At 35.4% G+C, this 20,762-nt stretch overlaps 2 protein-coding genes across 2 annotated transcripts; both read left to right on the top strand.

The window, feature by feature from the left end:
* The first annotated feature begins 5,687 nt into the window (after positions 1-5,687).
* On the top strand, positions 5,688-6,428 carry LOC130744574 (uncharacterized). The gene is made up of 3 exons (XM_057596748.1): positions 5,688-5,810; positions 5,917-6,030; positions 6,114-6,428. Exons 1-3 carry the CDS (start codon positions 5,688-5,690, stop codon positions 6,426-6,428), a joined length of 552 nt encoding a protein of 183 aa, XP_057452731.1.
* Positions 6,429-14,699: 8,271 nt separating this feature from the next.
* On the top strand, positions 14,700-16,001 carry LOC130744573 (aspartic proteinase CDR1-like). The gene has a single exon (XM_057596747.1). The coding sequence runs from the start codon at positions 14,700-14,702 to the stop codon at positions 15,999-16,001; it is 1,302 nt and encodes a 433-aa protein (XP_057452730.1).
* The last annotated feature ends 4,761 nt before the right edge of the window (positions 16,002-20,762 follow it).

The following is a 20,762-nucleotide window of genomic DNA, read 5'->3' as shown; positions in this document are numbered from 1 at the left end:
AAGCGCCCAGATCCTTGCGCTAAGCGCAATTTGGTCAAGGAATACCCTTTTTTTCTTCAGTTCTACTGGCGCTAAGCACACCAAAATGGCGCTAAGCGCCAAATGGACAGTGAGTTCAGAATTATGCAGCAGAACAATGCAAAATATGAGATTTTTCAAAACTTTATACCCTAAAACTTATTTAAATCATAATTCATGCTTCAAGATCATTCAAATGCATGTCTAACATTATTTTAAACTTGTGAAAGTCTTCAATTTCAACATGTTATCACAAAAATCACAAGATCAAAGCCTAGCAAAAACTATATGCATTTACATACTTTTGCACAACTCAATACCTCCAATTTTGATTCACTCTATTTTCTTGCCCCAAAACTCATTGTTCATTCTTATAACATCATGAGAAACTTGTGGAATAGCTAAAGATACAAAATTAAGCGCAATTTCCATAAAAGCAAAATCTAAACCCCTAAGAAAACAGTAAACTATGATCAAATAGTACTAGAATCACTCCAAAATTCAAACTTAACATACCAAATTACAAACCCACAACACACATTAAATACACTAAACTAAATGAACATGAATATGAACATGAGAGAATTCAAACAGTTTAGAGAGGAACTTGCATAATTATGCAGCAAATTCAGATATAGAACTTGTTTTTCTATATTTCACACAACCACATACCTTAATTTTTGCATTACACACCAACCTTGCTTTCCAACATTCCATATGCATGAAAAATACTATTTTGGACTTGCTGCAGGTATCAAATTCAAAGTATTAGCAGTAAAATCACAACATCAAAATTTGACTCAATTTTCACATGCAGAACACAAGTCACACCCCTAAAATTTGATTTCATGACATTTCTTACTTCAAAACTCATTGAACAATCTCAATATGCTAAATAAGACTTGTGAAGCTCATAAAAACTCATCTTTAAGCACAACTTCACAAAATCACTTATGCTACAAATTAAAAGAGAAAGCACACAAAAGCATAGAAAACAAACACACCAAAACTCATGGTTTCCAAAACTTCATGGTTCTATCTTGATTCACACAACTCAAAAGATGATTTTTCTCATTAAAACTTGCAGCAATCATTCAAGAACCAAAAGTGAGGAATCCTTAGGGAATTGAAAAACAAAAACAAGAAAACAACAAATATGCACAATTCACATATATATACAACAAACCTATGTATCAAAATCATCATTTCATGACTAATGACCTAATTAAGATTAGATTCACTAGCTGATTCTTTCTAGGTCAGATTCACAGAATTTCAAATTTCAAATCATATTATAGGTGATCAGGCTACAACAAGCATTAATAACAAGAAAAAATCAGTGAAATTGACACATAAGAACAAAACATAGAATATGTACATTATTTACAACTCAAACCAACATTCCACTAGTTTCACCAACATTACTAACACAATCCCCGGCAACGGCGCCAAATTTGATAAAGGTTTTTTCCTCGTTGTTTGTACTGCTTTTGGCTAAACCTTTATGATTCAATCATAGTAAAGCAGATATGGGTTTATCGTCCTCAGGGATTGTGTGAACATTAATTCCACCAGTTAAACATTGATCTGAGCGGATACAAAGATGTTGGATAAATTGTTTTTATGGTTTTTGAATATAAGGAAAGCGGTAAAAGAATGTTTACAGGGATAACAAAGAAGAAAACGTATTTAGAATGCATTCCCCTAATCCTCTAATTGATTTCAACTCAAACACTTTTGCAATGGTTCATTTCATTTACGATGCCGAGAGTTATCCACCTAACTATCCCTAGCCTAGAAGAATCTATAGATTGGAATTCCTAGACGTAATCCCTTACCATCTAGAAAGCCCAAAAGGAACAATACAACTCGAATTCTCTCTCAAAGACATTCTCAATGACCAATTTTTCCTAGAACAAGGTACCCTAGGCTTGCAAATCTCCGTTGTCACCCCGAAAACTCTTGTTAGAACTCAGAACCCCACCTGTCACGTGGAAATCCACTATTGCTCCTATCCAAGATATTCTCACCCTAAGACAACTAGTTCACTGAGTGATTCCTCTCTTGAACCGGACCTGCAATTATCTCCCGATCTCATGCTAGTCCATAGGAATCTAACACAAACCAATCAATACTTGAAGCGAAGAAAGTAAAACTTTAACACACAAATTGTGACCTAAGACATAGGCGTTCTACTTTCACTGAACTAAGCATGCACTAATTCATATCAACCTTCCGATCTATTTATAAATTAGTGGAGCTCTTTTGATTATCAATTGATAGATTAGAAGCATGAAGCATAGAAAGAAACACCATACATGAAATATTTCAATTTACATCAATGAATGAGTTTAGAATAAATCAAAGAATCAAGTTTCAACAAGCTAAATACAAAAATAGAAACAATATATACAAGGGATAAGGAAGAAGAGATGAAACCCAAAAAAACGGCGAAGGATCCACGGCGATAGAAGCTTTCCCAAGCTTTCCATCGCCTCCGAGAGGTTGTCACGGTCCTTCGGCGGTCGCCGCCACGCTCCGGAGCTTCAATCTGTCAATCCTAGATCCAGGGACCTCTCCTCCATGAAGCCCAACTCCCTAGCTCTGTTTCGCTGCAAAAATGGAAGAAATTCGAAGAGGAAATGGAGAGATATTTCAAAATCTGATTTCTGGCCTTTTATAGGTGTAGTGCTGTCAAAATGGCGCTCAGCGCCCCTTTCTAGGCGCTCAGCGCCCTCTTTTCTTCAATGTGAAGACTTCTCCACCGCCTCTAGGCGCTCAGCGCCCCTGTATAGCCGCTCAACACTCTTCTTTCCTCAGGAAACTGGTTTCTTCAGCTTCCTTGGGTGCTCAGCATCCTTAACAGTGCTCAGCACTCTTTCTCTCTAAAAATGTCATTTTTCACTTCAAACTTGGACTCTTCATCAATTTCTTCAATGTATCAAAAATCCAAGTTAAACACATGAAATAAATAACATTTACACTATTTATAAGCTAAAATTATGTATTTACCAAATTAACTACGTTGGGGGATAAAATGATGAATAAAGTAAGCATATAGGTCAGATAAGTGCTTAAAAAGATATCAAGATATACGTAAAAAGAGCACTTATCATCGCCTCGTTACTTATTTATGAAGATATATCTGGGTAAATAGAGTTTCAAGTAATAATTTGAAAAGTATGCATAAAATTGAACATATATTTGAAAATATGTCATCCTATATGTAGGATTAAACTTTTTTCTCATTCTTATTTTAGAGGTAATGAGCCAGAATAAATAATGGGGAAAAATGTTAAAACCGTCCCCGAACTTTGAGCGAAGTTTGATATCCACCCCTCGCCGGAGAATCTTCCTATGCCCACCCTCAGACTTTACTTTTTTGTTTGGAATCAGCCCTTGCCGGTAAATTTCTCCGGCCGCCGTTGCCAGATGTTCGATTTGGCATACGTGTGCCTGCCACGTCATTTAATGAATGACGTGGTTTTAAAAAAAAACAAATTAAAATTAATTTTTTTTAATTGATTTACAAATTAAACCCCCCAAATTATAACTTATTAACTTTAACTAAAAAACATATAATTAACCCTAAAAACTAAAACCTAGTCCACTCTCATCCCTAATCATTCACCCTATCTAAAACTCATCCCTTCTTCCCCAACCACTCGAACACTTCATCTCTCTCACTCGAAGGCGGCGACGAAGATTTTCAGAGGCGACGACGATGACTGAGCATAAGGCGATAACGGTGACTGAGCAATCGACGACGACGACGTCGAGGTATGTTACCCTTTGCTTTGCGTTAATCTTCTCCATCTATCTCTTTCGTTTGATTCATTTTTGGGGCTTCTTTTGATTCGATGTTCACGGGTAGATTCCATGGCTAGGGTTATTGTTTTCGAATGTTTATGTGACAGAACCTTAAACCTATTTTGGGGCTTTTTTTGATTCGATGTTCATATGACACTTCTATTTCTGTTCCCATTCTATTTGTAGGTTCATTCTGTTCTATGTTGTTGCAACGAATTTCATATGACACTTGTATTCTATTTCTGTTCCTTTCTATGTGATAGAACCCTTCTATTTTTGTTTTGTGAAGATAGTCATGACTAGGGTTTCTGTCGTTCAATTCTACACTTGTAGGTTCAATTCTATTTTTGTTTTAGCATGCATTGTTGCAATTAAAATGTAATTCGTGTATATTTTGTTGCTTAATGTAGGATATAGCTTTCAACACCATTATTCATCACGAAGGGCAATTTGTGGAGGAGCCCCAATTCCATTACCATGATGTGAAGCTGACTACAGATTTAGTGCAGAATTGAGAAGGGTTTCTGCTGGCAATACTTGCAAAATGCACTTAGAGAACCCTACTGGATCTATACAACCTAGGTTTGGTAGATTCTACATGTGCCTAAAAGGTTGTAAGAGGGGCTTTATTGAGGGTTGCAGACCTTTCATAGGATTGGATGGGTGTCATTTAAAGACACAATTTGGGGGGATTCTCTTATGTGTTGTTGCAAGAGATCCTAATGATCAATATTTCCCACTTGCTTTTGCTGTAGTGGAGTCAGAATGCAAGGAGAGTTGGCATTGGTTTCTTGATCTATTGCTCCTTGACAGTGGTCCAGATAAAAGATGGATCTTCATATCTGATCAACAAAGGGTATAGTATTCTTACTAGTCTTTCAATACTTATTTGTTGAAGAATAAATCCTCAATGTGTAGTTTCTTGCAGGGTCTGCTGAGCTGCTTGGAAGGGTTTGAGCACAGGTTCTGCTTGAGGCATCTTTATGCCAATTTTAAGAAGAAGTTTGGAGGTGGTGTTGTGATTAGAAACCTTATGATGGCAGCAGCAAAGGCAACATATCGCCAGTTGTGGGAAGAGAAGATGTTGGAGCTGAGGACACAAAATCAAGCAGCATGGGAGTGGTGGGTGGCAATACCTTCCAGGTCTTGGTGTAAGCATGACTTCACATTCTTCCCAAAGTGTGATGTGCTGATGAACAACTTGTCATAGTCTTTCAATGCAACAATTATTTTGGCAAGGGACGAGCCAATTTTGACAATGATGGACTGGATCAAGACATATCTAATGGGCAGGTTTGCAACATTGAGAGAAAAGTTTCAGAAGTACACAGGGGAGGTAATGCCTAAGCCAATGAAAAGGTTGGACTGGGATATTGAAAAGAGTGCACACTGGTTCCCAACTCAATCTTCAGAGTACTTGTATGAAACTAAACATATTGTTGCAGGTATGAATTTGTTGGGGTTCCTAATGCTCTACTTAATGTTTCACACTGGTTCCTAATGCTCTACTTAATGTTTCAGGTGAAAGATTTGTTGTGGACCTGAGCAGGTATTCATGCACCTGCAATATGTGGGATTTGGTAGGCATAGACATGTTGTTTCAGCCATCACATACAAATGCCTCAGACCTCATGATTTTGTGAATCCATACTATAAGAGAGCAGCATATCTGGCAACTTATGGACAAGAAATCAGTCCAATCAATGGGCAAAAACTGTGGGAGCCTACTAATGATCCAGAGATCCTTCCTCCTATCCAGAAGAGAGGGCCTGGAAGGCCAAAGAAGCAAAGAAGAAGGGACCCAGTAGAGAGTCAAGATCCTGAGAAGATGTAGCAGATGTGGTCAGCATGGCCATAACATGAGAAGATGCCCAAACCCAGTAGAGAGTCAAGATCCTAAAGCAGGGCCTTCCAATGCTGCAGGACAAACAACTCAGGAACAACAAACCCAAGCTTCTCAGGTCATCAATGAAACACAACCTGTAAGTCACATTAGACCTACACTTTAACACAATCTGAAGTTGCTGATTGAATATACATACCTCAAGTTTCTTATTCATGAATATCCTTTTCATTTGTCAATATCAGATCCAAGTTCCTGCTGGTAATGGAGGATCTCAAGATGTTGCTGCTAATGAAGGTCATGACATAGCTACTGTAAATGGAAGGTCTCAATCATCTCAGGTCAATGAAACACTACCTGTAAGTCAACTTAAACATAAATTAGGTAATTTCTTCATCATACAAAAAAACTGACCAATATCCATATGATTTGTCAATTTCAGATCCAAGTTGATGGTAATGGAGGATCTGGATCTCAAGTTGCTGATGCTGCTAATGGAGGCTCTCAACTTGCTGGAAATGGATGTTCTGGAGGTGCTGCTGCTAATGGAGGGGCTCAAGTTGCTGGAAATGCAAGGTCTAGAGTTGCTGCTGCTAATGGAGGATCTCAAAATGCTGGAAATGCAAGGTTGGAATCAAATGGAAGGTCTCAGGTTGCTGCTGCTAATGGAGGGTCTCAAGCTGCTGGAAATGGAAGGTCTCAAGCTACTGGAAATGGAAGGTCTCAAGCAGCTGCAAATCGAAGAAGGAGGATTTAATGTAGCTGAATGATAGTGATATTGGTTCTAATGAAATTATTGATAGTAGTAAGATAATGTTAGGATAAAGAACAAGTGGACAGCTTTTGGTTTGTTTGGATTACTTTTGACAGCACATGGGTGCACATTTTGATAGACAACACATGGGTTGCTTTGTTTTATGTTGTGTTTTGATGTAGTATGGTCCAGAAAAGCACTTATGTTTTGTTTAAGGCCTTTCTTTATTTTGAATGTGTGGATGAATGGACCACTTTGACATTAAATTATGAAGGTTGATGTTGTTGGTCTTCAGGTTACATTTTCCCTACATTTTACCATACATGAAGCAAAAACTAACTACCCAAGCTAACACAACAAACACAATGGTGGCAAAGGCCAGATTCTTATTCATGATCTCACAATCAAGCTTCCTTTCAAGCTTGCTGACCTTCTTCTTGCTTTCCTCAAATTTCCTACTTGTATCCTCAAATTTGGTCTTCAATTCTTTCATTTTCTTCTTCGTATCCTCCAATTCAGCCTTCAACGCATCAATACCTCATTGTCTTGCTGAACCTTGCCCAAGATCATCATCCCACAAGAAAAATCCACAGTCCCTTGCTGTCTGTAAAAAAGGGATGGGTTTCAAGAAATGGAAACACATGAAATTTGATAGAAATGAGGTAGAGAGATTTTACCTTGAAATTCCTGCATCTCCAGAAATGTCTTCCTGGATTCTCAGGAGTATGAGATGTCAGGTGCACAATGAGCTCCCCACACGCACAAATTCCTCCAGGAGGCATGGAGTAAGTACCAGAAGAAGCACACGACCCAGATGAACACGACCTTCTCATGGTTGCAGATTCAACAAATCGGACCAGAAGATGATGGGAGAAGAAGAAATCGAACAAGAAGATGGAGGGAGAAGAAGAAATCGAATAAGAACCAGATGGAAGGGGATGAACCCTAATTCCCTTTATGATTTGGGTCGAGGAAGATGATGGAAGGGGGTTTTATGGGAGTTGATGTTTAGTTAGGGTATACCAAGTTAATTAGTTACAATTTGGGGGGATTTAATTTGTAAATCAATTAAAAAAAATTAATTTTAATTTGTTTTTTTTTAAAACCACGTCATTCATTAAATGACGTGGCAGGCACACGTATGCCAAATCGGACATCTGGCAACGGCGGCCGAAGAAATTTACCGGCAAGGTCTGATTCCAAACAAAAAAGTAAAGTCTGAGGGTGGGCATAGGAAGATTCTCCGGCGAGGGGTGGATATCAAACTTCGCTGAAAGTTCGGGGACGGTTTTAACGTTTTTCCCTAAATAATGTGGTAATATTTTGGAGACTTTTGGTGATTATATTTACTTTTTTAGTTTTTTATTCAAAACTCAAATTATTTAGGCTTGTAATTTGATGTTATATGATTCAAATTAACTTTAATTTGTTCATATAGTAACAATGTCTTTGAAAAAACGAAATCCAATACAATCCGATTAAAATTGGATAGGATTGGTTCGGATTTACAGAAAGAAAAAAAACCGATTTGATGATGTAGTAACAAAACCGAAGTGATTGGATCAGATGAAGTTTTCCCTCAAAACCGAACCAATCCAAACCGCGAACATCCCTACTAACACATACCTGATTGATTCAATTGGTGACGAAGAAAGGGTTGCAGCTGGGTTATGGATGAGGGGGGGCATCGCCAATGAGAAGGGGGTGGCAGCGGAGAGAGAGACCAGAGAGGCGGCCCGACGGTTGGTATAAAGAAGGAAGGAAATAAAAGAAGTGAAATAAAGAAGGGAAGCCCTAGGATAAAAAGTTGGAATTTTTAGATTTGTGCAGGGTTAATTTTATCTGAAATTTATTTCCCCTCCTAAGTCCCCAACTTTTGGGGGAACAAAAAATTGAGGTTGGAGAGATTTTGCTCCCCTCCTAAAGTTTGAACCAAACAAAATCAGATTATAAAAATTCCTCCATCCGTTCTCCTCCAACCAAACAATGCGTAACGAAACATTCCTTTAACTCAAAATTAGTTAATATAAATATAAATATAAATAGTAAATAGATTTAAATTATCCCCTAACCAAATAATAAATATACTGTCACATATAAATATTCTAAATATTTCTAAAATCTCTTAAATTTCTCTAGATAAAATATAAAATAATTAAATTTATATTTTTTTTTATATTTACTGTGGTAAACATATTTATAAGATATATTAACATTTCTATATTAAATATTAACATTTCCTATAATATTTTTAAGATATGAGTAAATAAAAATATTTTAAAATTAATTTTTTTTTTGAAAATAGAAATATTGATTGATAGATAATGATCAATTGTACAAACAACACATAACAATGTGCCAAAAGTCTCTCAAATGCCACAAAGCAAATCTAAAAACGAGTTTATCTCATTAAACATTACAAGGCAACAAACTAACCCTGAGCCACAACCATAAGGGCCTAACCTCTAAATCAAGCATTAACCGACCAACAAGAGAAGGCATCCGTCGGGGACGTTACGAGAGGAAGCCTCGCAAACCCAACAAAAACAGATCCTCATACAAATTAGCGCAAGACATCGACCAAAGGCGGCAGCAAAACTAAACAATATTTCCAGGTTATCAAGAACCTCCTGCAAACTCTGATTCAGCGCACTCAGAGCCAACGCCAACCAGCCCAACCAACATACCTACATCCCAGAACCGCCAAGGACAACCCATCACACACCAAAAGTCTCGAACAAGAGCGCCCAAAACATAGCAAAGCACCAGCCTATTCATCCTAACCATTTTAGAGCAACCCAAAGGCTGTGAATAATAAAATAAATTAAGAGATTTATCCTTGTATTGCAAACACATGTGTGCTCTTTTTCACAGTGACACAAAAATCGTGTCTCATAACAAATTGGCGGCGAGAAAGAGATTAGCCTTCTAGGAAGAGACAGTAGGGGACTTAACACGAGCCTCATAACAGCGAGAGTGGAACCTTTCAGAACAACCCATTCGGACAGCTGAAAAAACCAGAGCATGGATACTCTTTGACAGAATGCTCTCTCACTCTCTCCCTCACACGAGGTAGCATCCGGAGGCGGCGAAGAGCACGAAGGAGCAGAGACGTCAAGCACAAGAGCCTTTTCCCCGACAACAGATTTGGACGATGAAAGCAGGGGAAGAGGAACCTCTCAGATCTGGAGATAAAAACAAGGGGATCGTCGGATGGGAGAAGCACGACCCAGAATGTTGTCGTCGTGAGAGAGAACGATAAGGGTGGTCATCGTCGCTTATTGAAAGCTAAAGAAAGCAACCGGGACTCCAAGCACCGCGCGAAACAGGTCACCTGTAACGCCCCGACTTTCGGGAGTCACCATAGTAATCTAATAAAGTAAATATGAAATGATTTCCAAATTGGATTCATAAAAGCTAATATATTTTTTCTCATTTTCAAAGTATTTCCAAAACATGTCATGCATACTCCCAACTACAATAGATTTACATCAAGCCTTGAACCAGGCAAGTACTCGAGGCTAAAACGAAAACACACAACCTACAAAACCTAACAAGAAATAAGATTCAACAAAGAATCCATTATGCAAGACACCACCAATCTGACATACTCCCTACGATTTCCACATCAGGGAAATGCAGGAAAGCAACGTATCGGAACCTACCCGAAAACCTCAAATATAACTTCCTAAAAACATTATGCAAGCTTTAACCAATAATAGTAAGCTCTCTATCCGAAGGCTCTAGCCCTACACCTGAATCTATTCTTCGAGTCTTCCACAGTTCCCACTCGCACAAAGGTTAAACTCCATCGAAGATTCTCCATCGCCTAATAGCGTTAAGCGCCCAAACAACAAGTAGCAAGCAGAAAGGGTTAACTCCATGAAATTACTACATATAAAAGAGAAAAGCATGCTATTCAAGTTTAAGTGCATGACATGGCACATAAGCTAGCAACTTAATTCCAGATAGATGACGACATATATCCAACAACATAAAATCAAATCAGATATCAACAACATAGACTTAATCAGATATCAGCAACATAATAACATATATTTAAATCAGATAACAATAACCTCAACAATATAACATCAAATCAGATATCAATAACCTCAACAATATAACATCAAATCAGATGAAAATAACCTCAACAATATAGAATCAAATCAGATATCAATAAAACCAACAATATGGGTCAATCAATAACGTCTCGTAAGACGGGACAATCACGTGGGACACAACCACCTCATTGTCTTTTAGCCCACAATGGACGGGACAATCGCGCAGGACATAACGACCTCATTGCCACTTTAGGACATCTCGAAAGATGGGACGATCCTGTGGGACATAACCACCTCATCGCCACTTTATAACGCCTCGAAAGACGGGACAATCACGTGGGACACAACCACCTCATTGCCACTTCGGGTAATTCAAAACATTCCAATAGACAAGCTAACAATACCATCCAATCCAGATAGATATCAACACATAGAATCAGCAATCTAGAATTAAATCAAGTATCAACATAATCAACAACATGAAATTAAATCAAATATCAACATAATCAGCAACATGGAGTTAAATCAAATATCAACATAATCAGCAACATGGAATTAAATCAAATATCAACATAATCAGCAGCATAGGATTAAATCAAGTATCAACATAATTAACAACATATAATGAAATCAGATAACAACAGAATCAATTGTTAGTGCCCTATGATGCGACTATATGTTGCTACCAAAATGGATCGATCAATAACGTCTCACAAGACGGGACAATCACGTGGGACATAACCACCTCATTGCCACTTAATGCCACAACGGATGAGACAATCACATGGGACACAACCACCTCATTGCCTCTTTAGGACATCTCGAAAGATGGGACGATCCCGTGGGGTATAACCACCTCATCGCCATTTTATAACGCCTCGAAAGACGGGACAATCACGTGGGACATAACCACCTCATTGCCACTTAGGGACATCTCGAAAGATGGGACGATCACGTGGGACATAACCACCGCATCGCCACTTTAGTTCCACCCCTATATGCCACAGTCAGTCATCAACACATCAGCAATCTCAGTAGTCACTCAATCAACAATTTCAGCTCAGTAATCAAGTCAGAACAATCATATGTTATTCATATTATCAAACATGCATAGGTCTCATCGAACGTACTTAATAATTCATGCTGCATACGCAACAAGTAAAGCAATTTAAACCAGCCAGATTCTTCAAAGTTCATTGAGCATACAACATTGCAAGCATGTCAATATTTCAATCAATTGTCAATCAAATTAAACACATTTATCTCAAACGCAAGCAATGCGATTTAAACATGCAAGACTCAAAGACGCTTCTAAAACTGAGTTACCCTTACCTTTTATTTCTCCATCCAAGCTCGACATCGCAATCCGATCCAAAATCAAGTTCCCGAACTCAACAGTTCCCTAGAGCGTCCTCCTCTGTCGTGAAACCTCACCGCTTGCTGCAAAATTTCTCCCCTCGGCTCAACTCGTTCCAAACCTTAAGTAATATATCATTGCTTAGTCACCACGAAACCATATAAACTACTAACACTAATCAAAACACGAAAAGAAGCTTTTGAAGCTTCAGAATTCGACAATTAGGCACGAATGGACAACATAACCTTTGTTCGCTAAAATGCGCATAACTCGAGCTACAGAACCCGGAATAACACGAAACCAAAGCCAAAATTTCGACAACTGAAAGAGTTACGCTATAGCTCAGGCCATGCTTGCCCATAAATTATTTTTCTCCCAGTCCTAACACATACAAGTCTCGGCCACTATCCAAAATAGGGTTTCCCGAACTTTTTCTTCGATCTAATTAAATTCCTAGGTATTCTTAGGTGATATCTAGGGTAGGGAAACACTCAGAACAATTACGGGAGCTAAAACTAGAATAGTATATTTTTTTGGTCCAATAAAATTGCCCAAAAACTCTAAGTCGATATTTTTCGAAACAGATTTTGAATAACGATAAACAAGACATTTAGCAACAACTAATCAAAGGCACTAGGCAAGATCAAGACTTTTTGACTCAAAAAGTAAACTCACAGAGAAAACGGGTTTTTGGACAGTTTTTCAGATCTACGGCGACTCAGAGAAAATCCGAACATACCGATAGTGATTATAGCATGTTGGGTTAGTAGGGAAGGTAATTGAAAAGAAAAATTGAAGCTATCAGATATTTTGACATTTAGCTCCAAACTTTGAGCACAGAAAGACATGGTAAAAGACATCAGAAAGAAGAAACAGATGCAAGAGTTATGAAGGTTACCTCTGTGCCTATCCAACGCAACTGAAATCGGGACGATCGGGCAAGAATCGGCGAAGTTCTCTCCTCCTCTCTCTCTCTAGGCTCGCGGCCTTTCCCTCTCCAAATGGCAAGATATTTTTCTTTTCTCCTTTTATAGGAGAAGGGAAAAAAGGAAAAAGAAATATTTCGCGGGTCCGGTCGTTTGGTACTTTCATCTGCTGATAAAAATTGGGTATTCGGCGACAGAATGTCGAAACTCAATTTTGAGGTCATTTAAATGAAGAAGGATTCAAACGCAGTATGGATCGATTTACGCCAAAAAAACTACTTTTTGCAGTTGACGTCAGATGAAGAAACTCCTTTCAGGAAAAAGATCATAAACGTCGAAAGGAATGAGGCTTCGCGGATGTAAACTTTGTTAGAAGCTCCGAATAGGAAAACTCTTCATTCAGGATCTTAATTAAAGTCTCCGAGAAGTTAAAGTCTAGCTTCGAAGGACTTCCAGGAAGCAAAACCTAACAAGCGTACAGTCCAAAGTTTCGTATCAAAACACTGGTCATGGGAAAAATACCTAGAGGTTCTTATTCTTCCTTAAATTCTAAAATTCGCTTAAACAATGCTCTAGGAGCGGATATAGTCTTTTTCGGACACTCTCGACCTTAGTCGGGTGCGAATATGGCTCGTGTTATCACTTAAGCTGACTACAGTATCATCCATAGTCATAAACTAAACCTAATTATCATATAAATAGTTTTCATGACTCACAAGGGATCGAGTAAGAAAATAACATAAAAATAATATAATATAAATACTCAATTAATTAATACATCGAAAATAAATCAATAATCTAGTTATTTAATTCAGGGTCTTACATCACCATATCTTTGGAAGGTGGAGGAGAGAAGGAGAAGAAAGGGGAAAGCATAAAACGAAGGCAAGGAACGAAGGGTTGCCGCCGCGCACAGGGCGGTGCGGTGGCCACCAAAGGGGACTGAGGTTAAGGTCGAGTATTTTTAAATTAAATATATAAAAAGTATTTATAATATATCTTAGAATTAATTATTTTATAAATAAAAAATGGTCGGACAACTTCCACGGAAGAGCAGTCTTACAAAACAGTCTATCACAATGGCATACTCCTTACTCAGGTAGTCGTCCCTTACAAAATATATATATATATATATATATATATATATATATTTATTGTAATGATTATACATGTTAGCATATCCATCATAAAGAATCATCACAACGTCCACAAATACAACTTAAAATGTTATGTGCTTAAGTGCTTATACAAAGCCCAATAACCAAGGTAAATTACATATGGCCATATATACTTCAATTATTTTTTAAAATTTAGTAAACGTGTTGACAATTTTTTTTAGTTAACTGAAGTTTCTTATAATTAACTTTTTTTTATAATTAAGTTTGAGAGAACAAATCTTTATTTTCATATAATGGTGTAAAGATAAATTTTAGAAACTGTAGGATTGTTTTTTAGAATGAAATAAAAATATTTTTCTTTACTCATATTTGAACAAATCTTCGAATTCTTTTCATTCTTTTTTTTTTTGTGTGTGTAACGTTCAATCCCAAAAATTAAATTCTAGATAATAGCCAAAAATATTTAATATGCCAAACATTCAAAGATAATTGATTTTGTAAATAATTGTTCTGCTTCAAATATAATCTCAGATCAAGAGTACACCTCTTTTCCTCCTGTAACCAAATAATCAAGAGTATACCTCGTGCAAATCAAATCAAAACGCTTACATATGTGATTGTTCAATGTTTTGTTTTAACATATATTTTTTATATATGTTGAAATAAAATATTTAGCAATCACAAATTTTCAGCCTATTATGTTTTTCCCATTTTTGTTTTACAATCTCATTCTACACAATTCTGCCGACACTTTCACTCCTTATAAAAAAACCAAGAACCTGCGCGTATCATGGTAGCAAGTAGCAACAATGACACCTTGTTCAGTTCTTACCCTTTTGCTCTGCCTTTATTGTATCACCTCTCACGCTCATTCTCTAAACAATGGATTTAGCGTCGAACTCGTCCACCGTGACTCTTTGAAATCGCCATTGCATCGTCCCTCAGAATCTCAATTCCAAAAGGTGGCAAATTCCATGCGACGCTCCATCGGCCGTGCGGCCAAACGTTTCAATAAGGCTAATTACGCCCCTATAAACATACCTGAATCATCTGTAAGCCCAGATAGCGTTGGCGAATACATCATGAGTTATTCCATTGGCACGCCACTGGTTAAGGTCTTTGGCGATTTCGATACGGGAAGTGAAGTTGTTTGGTTGCAGTGCAACCCTTGTGAAAAATGTTACAATCAAACCACATCACCAATATTTGATCCTTCAAAATCCACAACATACACAAGCATTCCTTGCGCTTCTGAGTTATGTAAGTCTTTCAGTGATACCTATTGTGAAAAAACTACGTGTGAATATAATATTACATATGCTGATGGGACATACACAAAAGGAGATATCGGTGTGGATACTCTAACTTTGGACTCCACCAATGGCTCTCTTATCTCATTTCCAAGAACAGTGATAGGATGTGGGCATAACAATGCAGGGTTTGAGAAGGAAACCTCTGGTGTAGTTGGAATTGGAGTTGGGCCTGTGTCCCTTATATCTCAATTGGGCTCTTCAATTCATGGCTTCTCTTATTGTTTGGTACCGATTTTTTCAAACTCGAACGTCTCAAGCAAACTCAATTTTGGAGATGATGTTGTGATTTCAGGTAATGGGTCTGTCAATGTTCCCATAGTTCCTGGTAGTGACAAAATATTTTACTACTTTAATTTGGAAGCATTTAGTGTGGGTGACAAGAGAGTAGAGTTTGGAAACTCCTCTTCGGGCGGCGATGAGGGCAATATCATAATTGACACAGGCACGGTGCTGACCCTTCTTCCGCCCGATGATTATTCTCGGTTGGAATCGGCTGTGGCGGATGCGGTTAAATTGGAGCGTGTTCAAGATCCTAACAAAGTGTTAAGCCTTTGCTACAAAGCTACATTGAAACAATTGGAGTTTGTGAAAGTCACTGCACATTTTAAAGGTGCAGATCTTCAGCTGAATTCTCTAAATACTTTTGTTGAAGTTAGTGATGGAATTAATTGCTTGGCTTTTACTGCATCTGATATTGGTGCTACCTTTGGGAACTTGGCGCAGCAGAACTTCTTAATTGGCTACGACCTCCAGAAGAAAATTGTCACTTTTAAACCCACAGATTGCACCAAGGAGTGATTGATCATATGTTTATTCACAAAAATTAATATAAAACTTATGGTTAAATGCATTTTTGGTTCACTTATTTTTACTTTTGAGGGATTTTAGTTCTCTTATTTTCAATTACTTAATTTTAGTTCACTTTTTACTCTTAACTTTTGGTGCTTTTATTCTCATTACATTCTATATTGCAGTTGCACAATTTCAATCCTTATATCTATATACTTTATAAAAGAGAATCTTTATCCAAAAGAATTAAACACGTGGCATTTTCAGAATGATTTTCCTCTCACCCCTCTCTCTGGCTGACAAGTGTCACAACCAGAGAGACTTTCACACATTAATTATACAAATCAATGTCCCTCTAATTTGTCACCTATTAAATTGTCACCGATTAAATGGCCTCTCCAAGCTATAATCCATGCACCTAATGTGAAAAAGAATATTCCATGAAAAATTCTATTATGTTTTTTTATTCAAATCTGTAGGTAAATATTGGAGAATTAAGACAGTTATAATCAAATAATTAAAAACAAACCCATAGAATAATTCCTGTTTGAATATTGTAACAACCCTGATATTAATTTTTTTAAAAAGGAACATACAGCCGTGCTTTGACAATTTACAATGGCTGAAAGTTTTAATCATCTTAATAATATTGACTTAATTTGAGGAACACGTGTAATGAATGAAAAGTCAAGCCGTACAAACAACCATTCTAATCTGCCTATGAATACATTTATTTCAATTAAAATACTATATATTTTAAATGAAATAAAAGTCAAGCATTAAATATAATAAATCAGATTGGTTATGGAACGTAATTATTTCGCTGAATGTTAGGAACATAATTAATGTATACAGAAGCAAACGAAATTAGTCTGTTTTTTTATTAATTATAATTTTCCAAATCAATTTTATTGATTATGACTATTCAACAAATGCCAATGAAGAAAGGTTAATTAGAGTAAATCAAGGCCGAATATTGATTGATTTAGCACTATCATGGAAAAAAAATTCGAAATTGACATAAATTATAACATATTCTAAAAGCATTTATTACTGGTTTGTGTGAATGGAATTAAATGTATATAAGGAAAATTGTTGACCGCTGCATTATTACTGATCAATTATTGGGAAAAAATTCAAATAGTGAACCCTACTTTCAGACTATATATACCTCCTCATGTGACATTTCTCCTCCATCATTCCCAGCATCTTCCATCATTCCTTGCATATTTCAAATTAACCTTTTTTCTAATGGCTTCAAGAATCGACGATCTGGCCAAGATAGATGCCTCCAAAGAAACCTCGACAATTGTTGCGAAGGTCAATCATCTATGGCTAAGTCCGAGCCTATATGGCTCAAAGCTACCCTTTTCAATGGATATGATACTGATGGATGACAAGGTATAGTTTAGTGTTTTTTTGAATCAATCAGTTTTAATGTATTTTTTTGAATGCATTCATAAATTTCTTAGTTTGTTTATTTTTAAAATTTCAGGACTGCAAGATTCATGCTACTGTTAGAAAGACTTTGATTTATCGATTTCAGTCTTTGCTAACTGAAAAAAAGTATACCGGATTTCCTACTTCGGTGTTGGCGAAAGCGGACGTGATTTTCGCTCAACCGAGCATCCATTCAAGATCAACTTTGATATTCAGACTTATGTACGCCTGCTACCTAACAAGGCTATCAACATAATGCCGTATTCTTTTGTTCCACTTGCAGACATAATTTATAAGGACCTTGATACATCATTTCTTATAGGTATTACATCTTCCGTAGCCTCTTGATTTCTTCAATAATAGTTATTAATTTTTCTTACTTTTTTTTTTTTTACTTTTTTTCACCAGATGTAATTGGAATTATCACGGGAGCAAGTGGAGAACAAGAGTTCGAAAAAGATGGTACTAAACAGAAGAGGATAACAATAGAGCTTGACCAAGATGGGTACACCTCATGTTCTTTGCTTATTCAAATCATCGATCCTAATTTTATAACCGGTGCACTCTCATCCCACCCCCTCACTGACTGACAAGTGTCACAGCCACAACAATTCTCACAAATTTATTAATTGCATTGATTTCCCTATAATTTGATTTGGTTGTCCCCCATTAAATGTGATTTTCAAAATCATTTACTATAAATAAACCTTCTTATTGCTGATTTCATCACATATTCAAAATGTGTTTTTGCCATCCTTTTTCTGCAAGTATGAAGTTCAACCTTCTCATATCAAAAGGTATTTTTCGCACTTTTTATTCAATTGACATGTTACATCTGATTTGGTTCCGTTAACTATTACTGAGTTGTTGTCTTTTTCAATTGTGATTGATGATTGCCAACAAAATGTATTGAAAGTTGTTAAGGAGGAGAAATAAGCTTTTGAAAGTTGTCAAGAAGGAGAAGATATGATGAATAGAAAGTAATGATAAATTTGTTATCCAAGTAGAACAAGAATGAAGTTTTGTGAAGGAGGAGAAATAAGCTTTCCGTTCATGGTTCTCATATTTGTTATTCAAGTAGAACAAGAATAAAGATTGATGATAAACCATCTCTCTTTTGCTACTGCTTTTTACATTTCAAGTTAGTTTTGGCATTTATTTTTGTTTTTGTTACCAGGAAACGGAAAGTGTTTGTATTTATGTTTTGCATATTAGTTTTCAAGGTTTATTAATAAATTACGGTTTATATTTACAATTGCTTCTTTTATGATTATATGTTATTATTTTAGATGGATTCAAATCTTTCATTCTACCTGTGTTTACAATTTTTCCCTATAATGAACGAGTCTCTGCTTTGAAATATAGGATATACTAGAAATTAAACCCGTGCATTGCACGGGTTTGTTTTTAAGTTATGTGTCTATTATTTGTAAAAATAATTTATGTAATATGAAAAATTATTGAATAGTAGATATTTAAGAATATGATAAACATATATAATGTAATTACATTAATGAAACTCAATAAAAAATTTATTGAATTTTTTTTGGTATAAACATTTGGTACCGGTCACCCTTTGGATATACCGACAGATTCGAGATTTAGTCACAATTAAGGCTCTTCATCCCTCCCCTAAAGTGTATTGTGTGGGGATCGAACCCGAGGGCTCTTCACACACACTCAGCTTGCGTTGCCAACTTAGCTACCCTCTTAGGTTAATTTTTTAGTATATTAAAGCACATATTTTATATTTTATGTTTCTTTAATAAAAATTATTTTCAATTTATTTGGTGATTATGTTTAAATAGTATTGCACTCCCAATATTAAGTAAAATGATGAAAATATATAATTAGAACTGAATAATTCAATCAGTGTTTGTGTAAAATCATATATAAAAGTAAAAAGACTTTTATAAAGTGGTATTTACCTCTTGCTTTCATGTTTTGGCAGTGAAAGTAGTGTTTTCAGTTGAAACTTTATGGGAAGTGTGCTAAGGAAAGTTTAATGTCAAAACATATTCTTAGTGACACATATAAAAATTATACTATTTATTTCATAATGAGTATTTAATTAGTTAATATGCAGTTTGTAAGAGCATATATTTTTTAACTTAATTATGAATTAAGATAATAATTTTTCTTATTCCATAATTTTTTATAGTTTTATAGAAAGTAAAAAGTTATAAAACCTCATAAGACAATTTGAAATAACAAATCGTTCAACCTAATGAATGTCTATTACAATGGTTAAAATTAACTCTTTGGATCCCTGAGATGAGATTTCGTCCTTAAAGAATGTACTTTATGATAGAACATGATTTCCTCATTAGAGGATACATGTAGTTAACACAAATAAATTATAAGACTTAGTTAAAAAAAATTCTTAAACCCGTGTACCATAATAATGTGCAAAAGCGAAAGTTGGTTAAGAATGATTGTTATTTTTTATCAATGGAGAAATATAGTAGCCATATCAAATATAATTTCATTTAGGAAGTTTATTAAATACATCATTGCATACTACATTTTAAGTCTATTGTAGATGAGTGCAACAATGATAGACCTCATAGGAGATTATAAACTCATATTAAATATTATTAGAAAAAATATTTTAAATCAAAATTATAACTATATCGACCAAAAACTTTAAAATTAAACTATTTTGACAAATAAATTTAATTAAACTATTCTATTATTTTTTATAACTAACACGACATGCATAACATATTTAATATATATCTCCTAATTTAATTAACTTAGTTTTTAATATATTTATTTTATTTATCATCATATATTTAGTTAAAAAGAAAAATTACTATATGAAAATTTTAACTATCAGTAATTATTTAATAAAAAATAGTTATTAATTTTAAATCTATTTTATCTAAATTAATTAATTTTAAATACTATTTATAATTAATTAATTTTAATTCTTAATATTTGTCAACTCAAGTTATTTTTTAAAAATTATAACTATTATTATTTAATATAGGTATTTTTGTGAATATTAAATGTAGGTAGTTGAATAGCTTTTGATAATACAATTTTTTTTCCAGTTTTTACCCTTATTATTTAATATATTTATTACAAAGATAATTTGTTATTACTTAATGCATTATAATACATGCAATCTTCACTAATGTATTTAATGTGATTGTTCAAGTGTGCTTTACTTATATATAAAGATATTGAGGTTGTGTAATTTTATATACTTACAAACATTTTTTATTAATTTCCATCATTTCAGAGCATCAGCGACATATATTCTTAAAATACATAATTTGCGTGTGTGGAAAATCAATGAATAAAGCTGATGGTTTTGCATCATTT

The sequence above is a fragment of the Lotus japonicus genome, chromosome 3 (genome assembly GCF_012489685.1).
Source record: "Lotus japonicus ecotype B-129 chromosome 3, LjGifu_v1.2".
NCBI lineage: Eukaryota > Viridiplantae > Streptophyta > Magnoliopsida > Fabales > Fabaceae > Lotus > Lotus japonicus.
This window is presented reverse-complemented; position numbering and strand designations above follow the sequence as displayed.

What these genes read in the sequence shown, in the direction of transcription:
- LOC130744574 (XM_057596748.1), top strand. Translation starts at nt 5,688, where the DNA reads ATGAGAAGATGCCCAAACCCAGTAGAGAGTCAAGATCCTAAAGCAGGG. An exon ending in TCATCAATGAAACACAACCT is followed by an intron (nt 5,811 to 5,916) that starts GTAAGTCACATT and finishes TGTCAATATCAG; the next exon opens with ATCCAAGTTCCTGCTGGTAA. An exon ending in AGGTCAATGAAACACTACCT is followed by an intron (nt 6,031 to 6,113) that starts GTAAGTCAACTT and finishes TGTCAATTTCAG; the next exon opens with ATCCAAGTTGATGGTAATGG.
- LOC130744573 (XM_057596747.1), top strand. Translation starts at nt 14,700, where the DNA reads ATGACACCTTGTTCAGTTCTTACCCTTTTGCTCTGCCTTTATTGTATC.